Consider the following 15,922-nt stretch of genomic DNA (forward strand, 5'->3'; position numbering starts at 1 on the left):
GCCTTGCAAGCAGCCGATCCAGGACCAAAGGTGGTTGGTTCGAATCCCGGTGTCCCATATGGTCCCCCGTGCCTGCCAGGAGCTATTTCTGAGCAGACAGCCAGGAGTAACCCCTGAGCACCGCCGGGTGTGGCCCAAAAACCAAAAAAAAAAAAAAAAAAAAAAAAAAATTTTATTTATTAAAAACTCTAGGACTCAAATATATCTTATAGCAGGGGTCTCAAACTCAATTTACCTGGGGGCCGCAGGAGGCAAACTCAGGGTGAGGCAGGGCCGCATAAGGGATTTCGCTTTGCTTACCGAATAATCGCGAATACTGCGATATTTGAAGGCCAGCCACAGGCCACAAAATGTTGTACGGAGGGCCGCGAGTTTGAGACCCCTGTCTTATAGGATATAAGCTAACCCCACACTTCAAAATTTTTTTTTTTTTTTTTTTTGGTTTTTGGGCCACACCCGGTAACGCTCAGGGGTTACTCCTGGCTATGCGCTCAGAAGTCGCTCCTGGCTTGGGGGACCATATGGGACGCCGGGGGATCGAACCGCGGTCCGTCTCCTAGGCTAGCGCAGGTAAGGCAGGCACCTTACCTCCAGCGCCACCGCCCGGCCCCGCTTCAAAATTTTTTATTATTATTACTAGCAGTAACTGAACATCCTAAGACAACATTAACTGAAAAGGAACAGGAAAGCTTCATATCACAGGGCAAGTGCATACATAAACTTTCTTGAAATAGTAACCTTTGCTACATGCTGTACATCAGGGGTCCTCAAACTTTTTAAACGGGGCCAGTTCACTGTCCCTCAGACCATTGGAGGGTCTGACTATAGTAAAAACAAAACTTATGAACGAATTCTCATACATACAGCATATATCTTATTTTGCAATGAAGAAACAAAATAGATACAAATACAATATGTGGCCCACGGGCCATAGTTTGAGGACCACTGCTGTACATTATAAAGTTTTAAATTCTATGCCATTGCTTAAATACACACCATAAACCAGCAAATGGTTATATAATGCACTAAATAATCAAAGTCCATAATCTAAAAATCACATTTATATAATCAAAATAAAAATTGCAAAAGGATGTTATATATTTACTTTTATTTCTTTCTTATTAGAGAGTCTCCCACCTCAAGAGTACAAAAACAAACTATCGGCAACAACAAAGCTTTTCTCAAAGAGCAGTTCTGGATCTATGTAACTGTTAAAACTCTGAAACTTTGTAACCCCAATATTGGAAAAATAATCTTTCCTAGGGACCGAGATATAGCACAATGGTAAGGCATTTGCCTTACATGCAACCAACCAGATGGTGATTTGAATCCCAGCATCCTATATAGTTCCCCAAGCCTACCAAGAGGGATTTCTGAGAGCAGAGTACCCTCTGAGCACTGTTGGGTTTGGCCCAAAAACCAAAAAAAAAAAAAAAAAAAAAAAACAAGAAGAAGAAGAAGAAGGAGGAAGGAGGAAGGAGGAGGAAGGAGGAGGGAGGAGGAGGGAGGAAGAAGGAGGAGGAAGGAGGAGGAAGGAGGAGGAAGGAGGAGGAGGAGGAAGAGAAGGAAGGAGGAGGAAGGAGGAAGAGGAGGAGGAGGAAGAGGAGAAAGAAGAAGAAGAAGAAGAAGAAGAAGAAGAAGAAGAAGAAGAAGGAAGAAGAAGAAGAAGAAGGAAGAAGAAGAAGAAGAAGAAGAAGAAGAAGAAAGAAGAAAGAAGAAGAAGAAAAGAAGAAGAAGAAGAAGAAAAGAGAAGAAGAAGAAGAAGAAGAAAAGAAGAAGAAAGAGAAGAAGAAGAAAGAAGAAGGAGAAGAAGAAGAAGAAGAAGAAGAAGAAGAAGAAGAAGAAGAAAAGAAGAAGAAGAGAAGAAGAAGAAGAAGAAGAAGAAAAGAAGAAGAAGAAGAAGAAGAAGAAGAAGAAGAAGAGAAGAAGAAGAAGAAAGAAGAAGAAGAAGAGAAGAAGAAGAAGAAGAAGAAGAAGAGAAGAAGAAGAAGAAGAAGAAGAAGAAGAAAAGAAGAAGAAGAAGAAGAAGAAGAAGAAGAAGAAGAAGAAGAAAAAGAAAACATCTTGTCCTAGGAAAAAAATGAAAATTCTATGGTTTGCAGGCAGGTTAAGATAACCAGAAATGAGTCTCTTTTTGTTTTGGTTTTGGTTTTGGGCCACACCTGGTTACACTCAGGGATTACTCCTGACTCTGCGCTCAGAAATCATTCCTGGCTTGGGGAACCATATGGGACTCCGGAGATCAAACCGTGGTCCATCCTAGGTTAGCGCGTGCAAGGCAGACGCCCTACCACTTGTGCCACTGCTCCGGCCTCTCAGAGATGAATCTTGAAGAAACCAGATGAGTAACCCTTAAATAAAAGAATTTGGCCATTGTTTAAATGGATTCTGAAATTATCCCTTTCTTCCTTTGGCAAGATTAAGTTTAGCTATTCTACGTCCCAGTAACTTCCCAACAACTTCAGTTACTTCCTTTAAAAGTTCCTTAATAGTGATTTATGTCAGCATAAAAGAGGATATAAATTCTCCTGTTAGGAAGTCAGAAAAAAAAAATCACATGCTAATTCAAAACTACCTCACACAGTTCATTTAGAAAACAGCTCTGTTTTATGCCACCAAAAATAGGATATTTTCTATTACATTTATGTTTTTTTTCTTACCAAGCATCACTCCAGTTTACACATATCTGAATACTGATAAATATTCTAATACAGTATCATCAAAAGTATGCTACTATTTTGAATTCCTATACAGGAAAAAGCATATACATAAAACAAAATTCAGCAATTACACTCCAAACTAATCTTTTGCCTGCCATAATAGGAAATTCTGAGCAAATAGGGGTTTGCCATTTAATAAAGAAAAGGCTACAGTTTATAGTTTATCAGGGTTTTATTTTATTTTTAAATTCTTATCAAAAATTTAGGAAGTTATAAATAAAAGTAACTTCTTCTAACAACTTCCCCACCATAAAACGTTTATTCTATTCTGAAGTCAAAGGAATTACCACCAAAGCTTGTTAGTTGAGTGTTGAGAAATAAAAAAGTACCAGTCTTAATATCACTTTACAACACTAGCTTAAAATTTTCAGTTTAAATGTAACTTCAAATATAAATTGGAGGAAGTAGACTATGAAATATATTTCATAATATTTATGAAGTATACCTAATTCCAGCCTGTTAAAACTCAAGAATATGGTGCCAAAACACTGTCAAAAAAAAGTAACTAGGTTAAAACTAGTAGAAAGCTGCAAACTTTTGAAGTAAAAAAACAGATATACACTAAAGCCAACTATACCTCAGGAAAAAAATAAGTGACAAAAATAAAAATTCAGTAATAAAACAACTACTGTTAAAAAAAAGTTTTTCGGTGGGCCAAAGCGATGGTACAGCGGTAGGGCTTTTGCCGTGCACGTGGCTGACCAAGGACAGACCACGGTTCGATCCCTCAGTGCATTCCATATGTTCCCCAAGCCAGAAGCAATTTCTGAGCGCATAGACAGGAGTAACCCCTGAACATCTCTGAGATTGGCCCAAAATTTAAAAAAAAAAAAAAAGGCTTTTTTAAAATTTTTGTTTATTTACTTTGCGGCTACACCCTGTAATATTCAGAGTTTTCTTGCCTCTGTACTCAGAAATTACTCTTGGTGGTACTTAGGGGGACCCATATGGGATGCCAAGGACCAATCCCAGATAAGTCATATGCAAGGCAAGTGCATACCTGCTGTATTATTGCTCAGCCCCTTGTTAAAAACAAATTTAAGATAGCATACACTTTAGCCACAGAGCTAACATAATGATCATAATGTTTTCTTCATTAAATATTTAAGCAGTGACATATATTTGTAAGTCAGTTCTCATCCAGGTAAATAAAATTTTCAAGAAAAGAAAAGCTAAAAAGACCATCTCTCAAAAATTTTAATTATGTGAGGAAATTCCTAGTTTCCCAAAACTCAGAATTATCCAGTACTTTTATAGTTTAAAAAACAAACAAACAAACAAACAAAAACCCTCTAAGTGGAAAATCAGAAGTAAGTCTTTCCTTGGAGAGTATGTAATAAAGGATTTCAAAGATAACCAGATAGACAATATTTAAGAATAACTAGCTACCCCCCATCACTGCTCAATTTGACTGGCTTTAAAAAAAAGAATAACTAGCTAGAGATAATATGCAATTAGGGTGCTTGCCTTGCACATGGCTGATAGAGGTTCATGTAAGGTCCATGTAAGGAGTGATCTCTGAGTAGGTCCTGAGCATTTCCAGGTGTGAGCAAAGAAAGAAAGACAACTAGCAAAAACAAAACATCAAAATTTGAACGGAAAAAATGGGACAGGAGAGCTATTTGAGTTATTTGCCTTGCAAACACCCACTCAGGTTCAATTCCCAACATACTAACTATATGGTCTCCTCCACCCTCTCCTAGTCTGACAGAAGTGATTCCTGAGTGCAAAAAGAAGAGTAAGCTCCACTGGGTATTGCCCAAAAAATAAAACAAATTTTGGTTGCAAACATTTGGGAGACCTCTAGGCTAAAAGTTCAGCAAATACACAGACTACAGCTGCGGAAATTCAAGGGTCGGAGGCTGCTTTTCTGTTTGGGCTCTACTGGAATTATCTGGGCCATCCCAATGCTGCTGGAAAGAAGTGGAGGTGGCATCAAAAAGTGAACACATGGTACTTAGGAAACCATGTGGTACCAGGGATCAAATCAGGGTCAACTATATGTGCCTTACCACTGTGCTATCTCTGGTCACTACTTCAAATACTTTATTACACTAACAAACACTCAAAGGGCTAAAATAATAAGTGACAATAATAACTGAAACTTTGGCTTTATGAACCCCATTAGAAGTTACCTGGAGGTAAAACAGGATCTGTGGGGGCAGCCTGCTGAATTCTTCTGGGTTTCACTGATGATTTTGTGTTCTCAGAGGTACTACGAACAATAGAATTAGAGCCACAGCTGTCATGATCGTCCTATATTTATTTGAAAGAAAATAAAGCATTAAATAGCATTCACATCCAATATTATAGGATGCTTTGTTGAATATACAATTATGATTGCTAAATGATCATTATCCCAATTTTATGTTTGCCTCTAAAATCTATATAACTGAAATTATTAATTTGCATCTTAAGCAGTATTTTAAAGACAGGGAGCTTTAAAACTCTTTATTAAACTGATATCAAAAGATACTACTTGGGGGCCACAGCAGTGGCACAAATCATAGGGTGTCTGCCTTGCTCATGCTGACTTAGGATGGACTGAGCATCCCATATGGACCCCAAGCCAGGAGTAATTTCTGAGCTCATACTGAGTAGTAATCCCTGAACATCACTGCGTGTGGCCCAAAAAGAAAAAAAAAAAAAAAAGATACTACTTGATATGTCAAAATAATTCCTATGTTTGAATTACCTAAAGAGTCCCATTTACTGGAAGTCTGGAAGTTTTTCTTGAACACTTTCTATCTCTGAGTACAAAACAAATGAATAAATGTCCTCTTTGTTTACATATTTGGGCTCTGCAATAAAGCATTAGTTTGCATGTATGTGACATCTTGAATTCAATTCCTAGCACCACAAGAAGAAAATAGAAAAAAATCTTTATTAATCTGTCTTCTTAATCATGTTTAATAAGAAGCTTAATCTTTCTAAAATGCTTTGCATCCTACTAAATGTTTACTGAATTATTATTCAGATAGGAAAAGGGTTGTGTTTTGATGTAGAAAATACAAGAACTACTAGTCACATATATTTATAATGTAAATATTATATTCCTGCTTTAATTTAATATATTAACATAATTCTCCTATGTATTAATCTCTAAATTTATAAAGACAAATTTAACACCAGCCTCCAAGGATGTAAGAGCCCATTAAAAATATTTAAGTAATTTAGGGGCCGGAAAAATAGCACAGGGGTTTGCCTTAGACGCAGAAGGACAGTGGATCGAATCCCAGAACCCCATATGGTCCCCTGAGCCTGCCAGGAGCGATTTCTGAGCAAAGAGCCAGGAGTAACCCCTGAGCACTGTCGGGTGTGACCCAAAAACAAAACAAAAAAAAAAAAAAGAAAGAAAAGAAAAGAAAAATAAGTAATTTAAATAGTTCAACCAAAGCCTTTCTCTTTTTTTTTTTTAATAATTTTTATTGTGACCAAGTGATTTACAAATCTTTCACAGTAACAATAATATTTAAGGTACATGGTGAAATAAATCAGGGCCATTCCTACCACCAGTGTTGTCCTCCCTCCACCTCTATTCCCAGCATACATCCCATATCTCACTCTCTTCCCCCTTTCTCCTCCCCACCACTTGCTAGTGTTAACTGCTCCTCTCTGTGTATAGCTTGTTGTAGACTGAGTATCAATTCTGTTGTCATTGACTTTGGGTTTGGTGTTTGAGTCTGATCGGTTTTGTTTTGTTTTGGTTTGGTTTGGTTTTTCAGGCCACACCCGTTTGTTGCTCAGGGTTTACTCCTCACTAAGCACTCAGAAATTGCCCCTGGCTTGGGTGGACCATATGGGACTTGCAAGGCAGATACCTTACATCTAGCGCCACCTCGCCGGCCCAAGTCTGATCGTTTTTATTCCCGATCAATGTTCATGACTGTTTGGTCTTGGTACCCTTCATTCCCCCCGCCCTCAATTCATGAGGCAGAACAAGATGAATCATGTTATGTAGTTCTGTTGGGAAAAACAACAACAACAACAACAAGAAAAAACTGGGAGAATTCCTTCTATAGTTTATAAATATTGATTTAAAAGAAGAAAGGGGAAAAAGAGGGGGAAGGCAAAAACACACACACACATACAAAAATCAGCATCTACCAAAAAAGGCACCCAGCTACTGAAAACAACCATCATCATATAATAACCACAGGAACGAAAATAAACAAAATTTAAAATAATAAAAAAGAAAAAGAAAAAATAGAGAAGAGAAAAAGAAAAAAATAGTAAGAAGAAAAAGAGAAAAATGGGCCCGGAGAGACAGCACAGCGGCATTTGCCTTGCAAGCAGCCAATCCAAGACCAAAGGTGGTTGGTTCCTTCGAATCCCGGTGTCCCAGGTCCCCTGTGCCTCCCAGGAGCTATTTCTGAGCAGACAGGCAGGAGTAACCCCTGAGCAATGCCGGGTGTGGCCCAAAAACCAAAAAAAAAAAAAAAACAACGAAGGAAGGAGGCCTATCATGATGTGGCAAGGCTTTGTGATTTTTTTTTTTTTTTTTTGCATAGGCACATAGTATTGGGGAAATTAGACAGGGATTCCCTTGGCCTAAGAGATACAGGATTTCTCTGCTCTTGAAGCATACTGCCATGGGAACTACTACAGGCTCCATACATGCTCATTTTCACACCCCTAGGTCTTTTTATGGTGCCAGGAAACTTTCCGCTCAGTTTTAAATGACAGCATCAGGCCTCTGTAGCTAGAAATCTTGAAATCTGCATAGGTCATAGGATGAAGGGTAGGATAGTCTTTCTTTACGGTTCTAGAAGTTCTGTTCCATCACTGTTACTGTAATCAGTCTTCTGTAATTAGTGATCTTGGTTTTTGCTCAGATCCTAGGACAAAGCCTGGGATAGAGTCTTTCAGTGTGGTCCAGAAGTTCTGCTTAGTCGCAGTTGTCAAAGTCAGACCTCTGGAATTAGAGATCTTGTTTTTTGTACAAATCCTAGGCTAAGGCCTAGGGTAGGATCTTTCTTATTGGTCCCACGATAGAAATCATGCCCAATCATGTTTGTCAAAGTCAGTCTTCTGTAGTTAGCGCTCTTGGTTTTTGCACAGAGCAAAGGATGACATGTCTTCTGAATTCATCAAACTGTTAGGTGATGAGATAAAGCAACCCTCTCTTAGATCAAATGGTTGCTGTTTCCTCATGTCAGGATGTCATATCAAAACTGGTGCAAGTTAGTGCCAGAGCAGATGCAAATCAAAACAACGATGAGATACAATCTCACACCACAGAGATTGGCACACATCACAAAGAATGAGAACAATCGGTGCTGGCGGGGATGTGGAGAGAAAGGAACTCTTATCCACTGCTGGTGGGAATGCCTTCTAGTCCAACCTCTATAAAAAGCGATATGAAGATACCTCCAAAAACTGGAAATTGAACTCCCATTCGACCCAGCTATTCCACTCCTAGGAATATACCCTAGGAACACAAGAATACAATACAAAAACCCCTTCCTCACACCTATATTTATTGCAGCACTATTCACAATAGCCAGGCTCTGGAAACAACCAAAATGCCCTTCAACAGACAAATGGCTAAAGAAAATGTGGTACATATACACAATGGAATATTATGCAGCCATCAGGAGAGATGAAGTCATGAAATTTTCCTATACATGGATGTACATAGAGTCTATCATGCTGAGTGAAATAAGTCAGAGAGAGAGAGACGCAGAATAGTCTCATTCATCTATGGGTTTTAAGGAAAATGAAAGCCATTTTTGCAGTAATTTTCAGAGACAAAAGAGAGGAGGGCTGGAACTTCCAGCTCACTTCATGAAGCTCACCACAAAGAGTGGTGAGTGCAGTTAGAGAAATAGCTACACTGAGAACTACCATAATCACGTGAATGAATGAGGGAATTGGAAAGCCTGTCTAGAGTACAGGTGGGGGTGGGGTAGGATGGAGGAAGATTTGGGACATTAGTGGTGGGAATGTTGCACTGGTGAAGGGGGGTGCTATTTACATGACTGAAACCTAATCACAATCATATTTGTAATCAAGATGTTTAAATAAAGAAAAAAATGCAAAAAAATAAAAATTAAAAAAAAGAAATTCTCAGGAAGAAGTTTGGTTCCTGGTGCTGTAGCTGGGAACTGTGTCAGTTCTACACAAGGGGTTCTGGGATGGACAGTCACTTTCAAATCACATGGAGTCTAAGTTGGGTCCACATGACACATCAGAGCTTTTTTCTTTCTATCTAAGCAATAGTAAGAAAAAGAGTATAACTAGAGGGAAAGAGAGGCCAGGCCCGTACAGCTAAGTGTAGCCCTGTTAAGAGGCCAGAAAGAACAGTGGTCAGGAGCCAAAACCTTAATTTAAACTCTGACCTGAGAGAGCTTTCTGAGCATAGTTGGGTATAATCCTGGAAGCTACTAAGCACTATGGTCCTCAAGTGCCATGGGGAGGCCCTGGGACTGGCACCACAGGGCTTAAGCAGCTCTGCATCCTCAGGCCCATGGCCAGTTGTCTGAAAACAGCCAGGAGTAGGCCCTGGACTCCCTGAGTGTACCCCCATAGAGAAAGAGAGAAGGAGAGAGAGAGAGAGAGAGAGAGAGAGAGAGAGAGAGAGAGAGAGAGAGAGAGATATGATCTAAGCAAAGGAAAAAACTCTAAACAAAAGAAATAGTATAAATATATGTAATATAAATGTAAATTCAATAAAGCCAGGGTAGGCAGAATAAAGGAGGAAAAAGGAGAGAAGCTACCAGTATGAACTAGATCAATAAAATAGAAATAATGTTAGCAATTGTAGAAATGTTCTTGATCCTCATTCTAGCTAGTGTATTTAAGAATTTGGATAGTAGAACCATTCCAATAACCTATAAGAAAGAAGATTAGCAGCTCCATATAGTCAAGCAGCTAATAAATCTACTTTAATAGAGAGTAAAGGAGAAATTTAGAAAATGATAGGCATAGATTTCTTACCAAGAGAGGCATTATAAAGAATAAATGGATGTAAAAGTAATGAAAGGTTGAAAATTCTGGCATCTTATTCCTATTTAGGGACAAAAACACAGATACCTTTAAAGAGAGATGTATATGAGGAATAAAAGATAAGATACCAACACAAAAGGCAACTGATTGTGTACTGTTTTCTATCAACTCATCAATAATATAACTAGGACCAGAGAGATAGTATAGAGCTAAGAGGTTTGTCTTAAATAAAGCTGACTGGGTACCATATGTGATCCTCGAATCATCACTAGGGGTGACCCCTGGGAAGAGTCAGTAAAGGAAAGGGGAAGAGAAAGGGGGAGAAGTAGGGAAAGGAAAGAAAGCAGGAAAAGGGAAGAGAAGGGAAGGGAAGGGGAGGGGAAGGGAGGGGAGGGGAGGGGAGGAGGGGAGGGGAGGAGAGGAGGGGAGGGGAGAAGGGGAGGGGAGGAGAGGGAAGGGGAGGGGAGAAGGGGAGGGGAGTAGAGGGAGGGGAGAGGGAGGGGAGGGGGGAGGGGGGGGAGAGGGGAGGGAGGGGAAGGAAGGGAAGGGGAGGGGAGGGAAGGGAAGGGGAGGGGAGGGAAGGGAAGGGAAGGGAAGGAGAGAGGAGGGGAGGGAAGGGAAGGAGAGGGGAGGGGAGGGAAGGGAAGGAGAGGGGAGGGGAGGGAAGGAGGGGAGGGAAGGAGAGAGGAGGGGAGGGAAGGGAAGGAGAGAGGAGGGGAGGGAAGGAGAGGGGAGGGAAGGAGAGGGGAGAAGGGGAGGGGAGAAGGGGAGGGGAGAAGGGGAGGGGAGGAGAAGGGGAGGGGAAGGGAAGGGAGGGGGAGGGGAGGGAAGGGAGGGAGGGGAGGGAGGGGAGGAGAAGGAAGGGGAGGGGAGGGGAGGGAAAGGGAGGGGAGGAGAAGGGAAGAAAAGGTAAGTTAGAGTCCCCCAATAAAATTTTAAATTAAAATATGCATTAGAGGCCAGATAATAGAAAGGTCAAGGTGCTTGCCTAGAATGAGGTTACAGGAGCACCAGCGGTTCAAATCCTAGCTCCATTTATAACTGAAACCCAACTACAAACATGTTTATAACCATGGTGCTTAAATAAAGATATTATTATTTAAAAAATAAAACTATCAGATTTCTCACTTAAAAAAATATCCCAGCTCCACATATGATCCCTTGGGCACCATCAAATATGGCCCCTTACCACAGAGCTAGTAATGACATCCCAGTAATGAGTGTGGCTCAAAACTCCAAAATAAATAAATAGCATAACTCATTAGAATGGTAATAAACTTCATTTTCTTATTTTATAAACCTGAAGAGAATTTCAAAAATAAGTATACTGAAAATAGTACTAGGAGCAAATAAGAACAGTAGACCTCCCCAGGAAATAAAATTCTTACTCAGTAGCACAATAAGAGGGTTACATAGTAATAAAAAATGCATCTTTTATAAGAAAAAAATGACCAGATTTTGGTGATAAAAAAACTAAAGAGAAAATTAGTTGAAACTAATGTAAAAAAATAAAAGAAAAAAAAGAAAAATGTAAAATATTTGTTAAAATTAATGAAAAACAAACTTTAGTGTTTTACACACAACTTTATTATTTAATTTTTATGATATCTGTTATTTTGAGGAATGCTATTAATTTTAAATTAAAATATAAGTAGTGTGAATAAAACCTTAATAATTACTTTTAATTCACCTTATATGCTAAAAATACATCTACAGTCATACACTTCTGTACAACATTGACATTATAAGCACACTATTAATTTTTGAAACATACAGTTGCCTCAAAAGTCCAGAAGCAAAACATGTCTATTAAAGAGATGTGAAAAAGTTCCAAATGAATTGCCAAAACTAGCATAATTATAAAAATATTTAACACTGAGGCCATCTGAAATCACATACTGTATATATGTTACACTGATGTCATAATAAACATTCTAGCCAAAATGCACGAAAACTACTGCAGTCCAATAAATCTGGCATACATGAGGTGACAAATACTTTGAAGCAAAAGAACAAATTATTTTTATTTTATTTTTAAGAAGTTATTAGCAATAAAACAGTGTAAAGTATGTAGACTAAATACTTTTCAAATAATTTTCAAAAACAGTGAATAAATTTTTCTTACAAGATACACATATTATTCAATGAAACAAAATTTATAATAAACCCAAAATTTTAGTAAGCTTTAAAAGTAAACATTAATTGTGGTAGTTATGGAAATACATATTATGAAACAAACGTTACCAATTGGTAGACACTTCTTTTTTGAGATCAAAAGTACAACTTTTCTAAGACTAAGAACAAAATCCTTCTGATAATTTGATTTTGCTTCAAATTTTTGATAATCTGATACATTTTAATGCAGCAATATGATTTTCTATTCAAAAACTGCTCTACTTAAACTAAAATAAGAACTATAATATTTACAATTGAAATTTCTATGACTGAATTCATCATCTGTATGTATCACTTTTACACATTTTAGTTCATTAAAAACTCCTGGTTTTTAATTTAAAAAAAATTCTGTTCTCAAAAATACTAGCCAAAAAAATGTTTTGAGATAATTTTTAGCCCCCAATTCATTACAGTGCTATCTTTATTTAGGTTGCAATTTTCCAATGACTGGTAAGTATATTCCATGGCAAAAGAATGTTTTCTCTTGAAGTATTACATTGCTATTTTTGTAAAGACTGCCCTTTGCTCTTTATGAAACAAGCAGTGTCATTTCCTTGCAAAAGTTCCTAACAGTAGGAAAATGTGGTGGACACTGTATGTAAATTGATTCATTACATTCTTATTGACAGATCATGGGAACATGCTACTCACTTTTCATCTTAGGCTACTAAATTAAAACTTGAAAACCATCAACTCTCAGATTCACAATGTTTTCAATAAGTTAAGAACAGAAAATGGGGCAGTAGCGATAGCACAGTGGTAGGGTGTTTGCCTTTCATGAGGCCAACCATGATTTTAAAAAGTCCCCGCCATTCTATATGATCCCCAAGTTTGCCAGGATAAACTTCTGAGCACGGAACCAGGAGTAATCCCTGAGCACCACTGGATGTAACCCAAAAAATAAACAAAGATTAAGAGCAAAACTAAAAACAAGTAAGCAAATCATTCAAAGGTTTCTCATTATATGAAAGACAATGTGCTTTATCATCATCAGCCTCAGCGCCAATAAAGCAAAGAGCTAGAGACTCACCAAAAAATATTAGTCAACCAGAAAGCTCCTGAAACAGAGTAGTGCCTTGAAAAGTAACTGCTACAGATGGCCAAAAGGCACATGAAAAAATGTTCCACGTCACTAATCATCAGAGAGATGCAAATCAAAACAACGAGATACCACCTCACACCACAGGAATTGGCACAAATCACAAAGAACAAGAGCAATCAGTGCTGGTGTAGATGCAGAAAGAAAGAGACCCTCATTCACTGCCGCTGGGAATGTAGACTGGTCCAGTCTTTTTTTGGAAAACCGTTCAAAAAATTAGAAATTGAGCTTCCATATGATCCAGCAATACCACTCCTAGGCATATACCCTAGGAACACAAAAACACAATTCAACAATGACTTCTGCACTCCTATGATTATCGCAGCACTGTTCACAATAGCCAGAATCTAGAAGCAACCCAGGTGCCTCACAATAAGTGACTAAAGAAACAGTGGTATATCTACACAATGAAATACTATGCAGCTGTTAGGGAAAAAAAATAGTCATGAATTTTATTCATATGTGGAAGGACATGGAGAGTATTATGCTGAGCAAAATGAGTCATAGGGAGCAGGATATATATAAAATAATCTCACTCATGCTGGGATATAATGAAAATAAAAGACAGTGTGCTGTTGATATGCAGTCAATCAGGAGGACCATTCCATAGTAGGCAGCTTGCCACAAAGAGCAGAGAGCAGTTAGAGTAGAGAAAGTCTAATATGAAAAAGGCATTCATGACACCATTTCATTTGCAATAGTACAAACCACAATATCGAGAGAGAGAGAGAGAGAGAGAGAGAGAGAGAGAGAGAGTATGAGAGAGAAAGAATGAGAGAGAAAGTGAGAGTAATATGCCTACCCCAGACACAGGCAGGAGAGGATGGGAGGGAAGGAAGAGGGCATAAGATAGAGTGAAAGAAAAACTGTTGACATTGGTGGGGGAAATGCACACTGGTAAAGGTTGTTATACACTGTATGACTGTACCTTAATCATGAACAACTTTATCTGTAAAAAAAGAAACAGTTTTGTAAACAACCTTGTAACATGGTGTCTAAATAAAAAAATATATTTTAAAAATATTAAAATGCTGAATTAAGACCAAGAAATTGTTTCTAGTTGTGCTAGAATCTGAAGAGACACTAAGTGACTAAAGACAGAACTTTGGGGAGCAATGGGGGAAAGCAGGAAGGTAGGGGTTTTTGAGGGACCGCATCCAGCAATACTCCAGAGCTATTCCTGTTCATTGCTCAGAAGTCATCGCTCCTATGCTTGTGAGGACCATGAAGTGCCAAGAATAATACCCAGGATTCCTTGCTTAGAATGCATACTCTGCAGCTCCTTGATCAATTTTTCCACTACAGAACAAAAGAACTTTGGGGGAAAAAGACTGTGTGAATTACAACACATTAGTACTCTACAGCCCAAATGACCATCAAATAAATAGAAAAACAAGACAAAGTGTAAAAAAAGAAAAACTGCTCTACTTGGGACCAGACAGATAGCATAAAGGTAGGGCATTTGCCTTGCATGCAGAAGGACAGCGGTTCAAATCCCAGCATCCCATATGGTCCCTAAGTCTGACAGGAAGGATTTCTGAGCGTAGAGTCAGAAGTAACCCCTGAGAACTGCCGGGTGTGACCCCCCCCCCACCAAAAAAAGCTCTACTTATACATAAAATGTCTATATTCCAGAAAAATTCTGCCATGACGAACAGCTAGAAGCTGGTAAAAATATCAAAAGTAAGTTTAAGTTGTCTCCCCTACTTTAAAAGAGTCATTCTGAATCCCTTAATTAACATAATTAATATAAAAATAAATACCTTTGAGTCTCATTTGGCCTAACATAAGCTTTAAAAAAAGGCAGTCAAGATACAATTTTAAGGGGCCGGGTGGTGGCGCTAAAGGTAAGGTGCCTGCCTTGCCAGTGCTAGCCTTGGACGGACCGCGGTTCGATCCCCCGGTGTCCCATATGGTCCCCCAAGCCAGGAGCAACTTCTGAGCGCATAGCCAGGAGTAACCCCTGAGCGTTACCGGGTGTGGCCCAAAAACCAAAAAAAAAAAAGATACAATTTTAAAACAATTTAAGAAATAAATAATACATAATATTCTAGAGTCAAGAGTAAAACTGAAACTTCTCTGGACCACTTGAAATCTATAGAATGTCACAATAAAAATTTTGTCATTAGGGGTTGGAGCAGTAGGTAGCGTCACCGGGTGTGCCCCCAAAACAAACAAAATTTGTCATTAATAATTCCTGAAATCAAACCAATCCGACATATCCAACATCTTAACCCTGTATATTAGAATAGGTCTACTTTCAAACTTTCCAAATGTAAATATGATACAAAGGATAAAAGAAAATACATACTTCATTTCCAAGATTTTCCATACTTAAACCATATATATATATATATATATATATATATGTAATTTTTTTGTTTTTGTTTATTTTCGGGCCACATCCGGTGACGCTCAGGGGTTACTTCTGGCTATGCGCTCAGAAATCGCTCCTGGCTTGGGGACATATAGGACGCCAGGGGATCAAACTGCTGTCCATCCTAGGTTAGTGCCGACAAGGCAGACGCCTTACCTCTCTGCACCACTGCTCACCCCTTAAACCATTTTTTTTTAATAAAACTGTAGATGGGAGTTCAAGGAAAGAGTTTTGGGGATTTTGGAGTTTGTTTTTCTTTTCTTTTCTTTTCTTTTCTTTGTTTTTGGGTCACACTGGACAATGTTCAGAGGTTACTCCTGGCTCTGTGCTCAGAAATCCATTCTGGCAGGCTCGGGGGACCATATGAAATGCCAGGGATCGACCCCGGATTCGTCCCAGGTCGGCTGCATGCAAGGCAAGTGCCCTGTCACTGTGCTACTTTTCCAACCCCAAGGTTTTTAATCACTCAGTAAGTGCTGAATATTTTAAAAAATATTTTAGAAAAATCTGAGAATTTGTTGCTAAATAGACAGAATATAATGACCACATAACAAGAAATTTCTAGTTAGTATATTGTAAATACATATCACAATAAATATACAA

General features: G+C 38.6%; 1 protein-coding gene across 2 annotated transcripts in view; it reads right to left on the reverse strand.

Annotated features, from left to right (window-relative positions):
* Positions 1–15,922, reverse strand: part of VPS13B (vacuolar protein sorting 13 homolog B) — a 724,212-nt gene that overhangs the window by 679,642 nt on the left and 28,648 nt on the right. For both annotated transcript variants that reach the window (XM_049773957.1, XM_049773956.1), the window contains exon 3: positions 4,856–4,976. In XM_049773957.1, the coding sequence (XP_049629914.1) occupies positions 4,856–4,976 (121 nt within the window). The remainder of the gene's footprint in view (positions 1–4,855; positions 4,977–15,922) is intronic.

Source organism: Suncus etruscus, chromosome 5 (genome assembly GCF_024139225.1).
Source record: "Suncus etruscus isolate mSunEtr1 chromosome 5, mSunEtr1.pri.cur, whole genome shotgun sequence".
In the NCBI taxonomy this organism is placed as follows: domain Eukaryota; kingdom Metazoa; phylum Chordata; class Mammalia; order Eulipotyphla; family Soricidae; genus Suncus; species Suncus etruscus.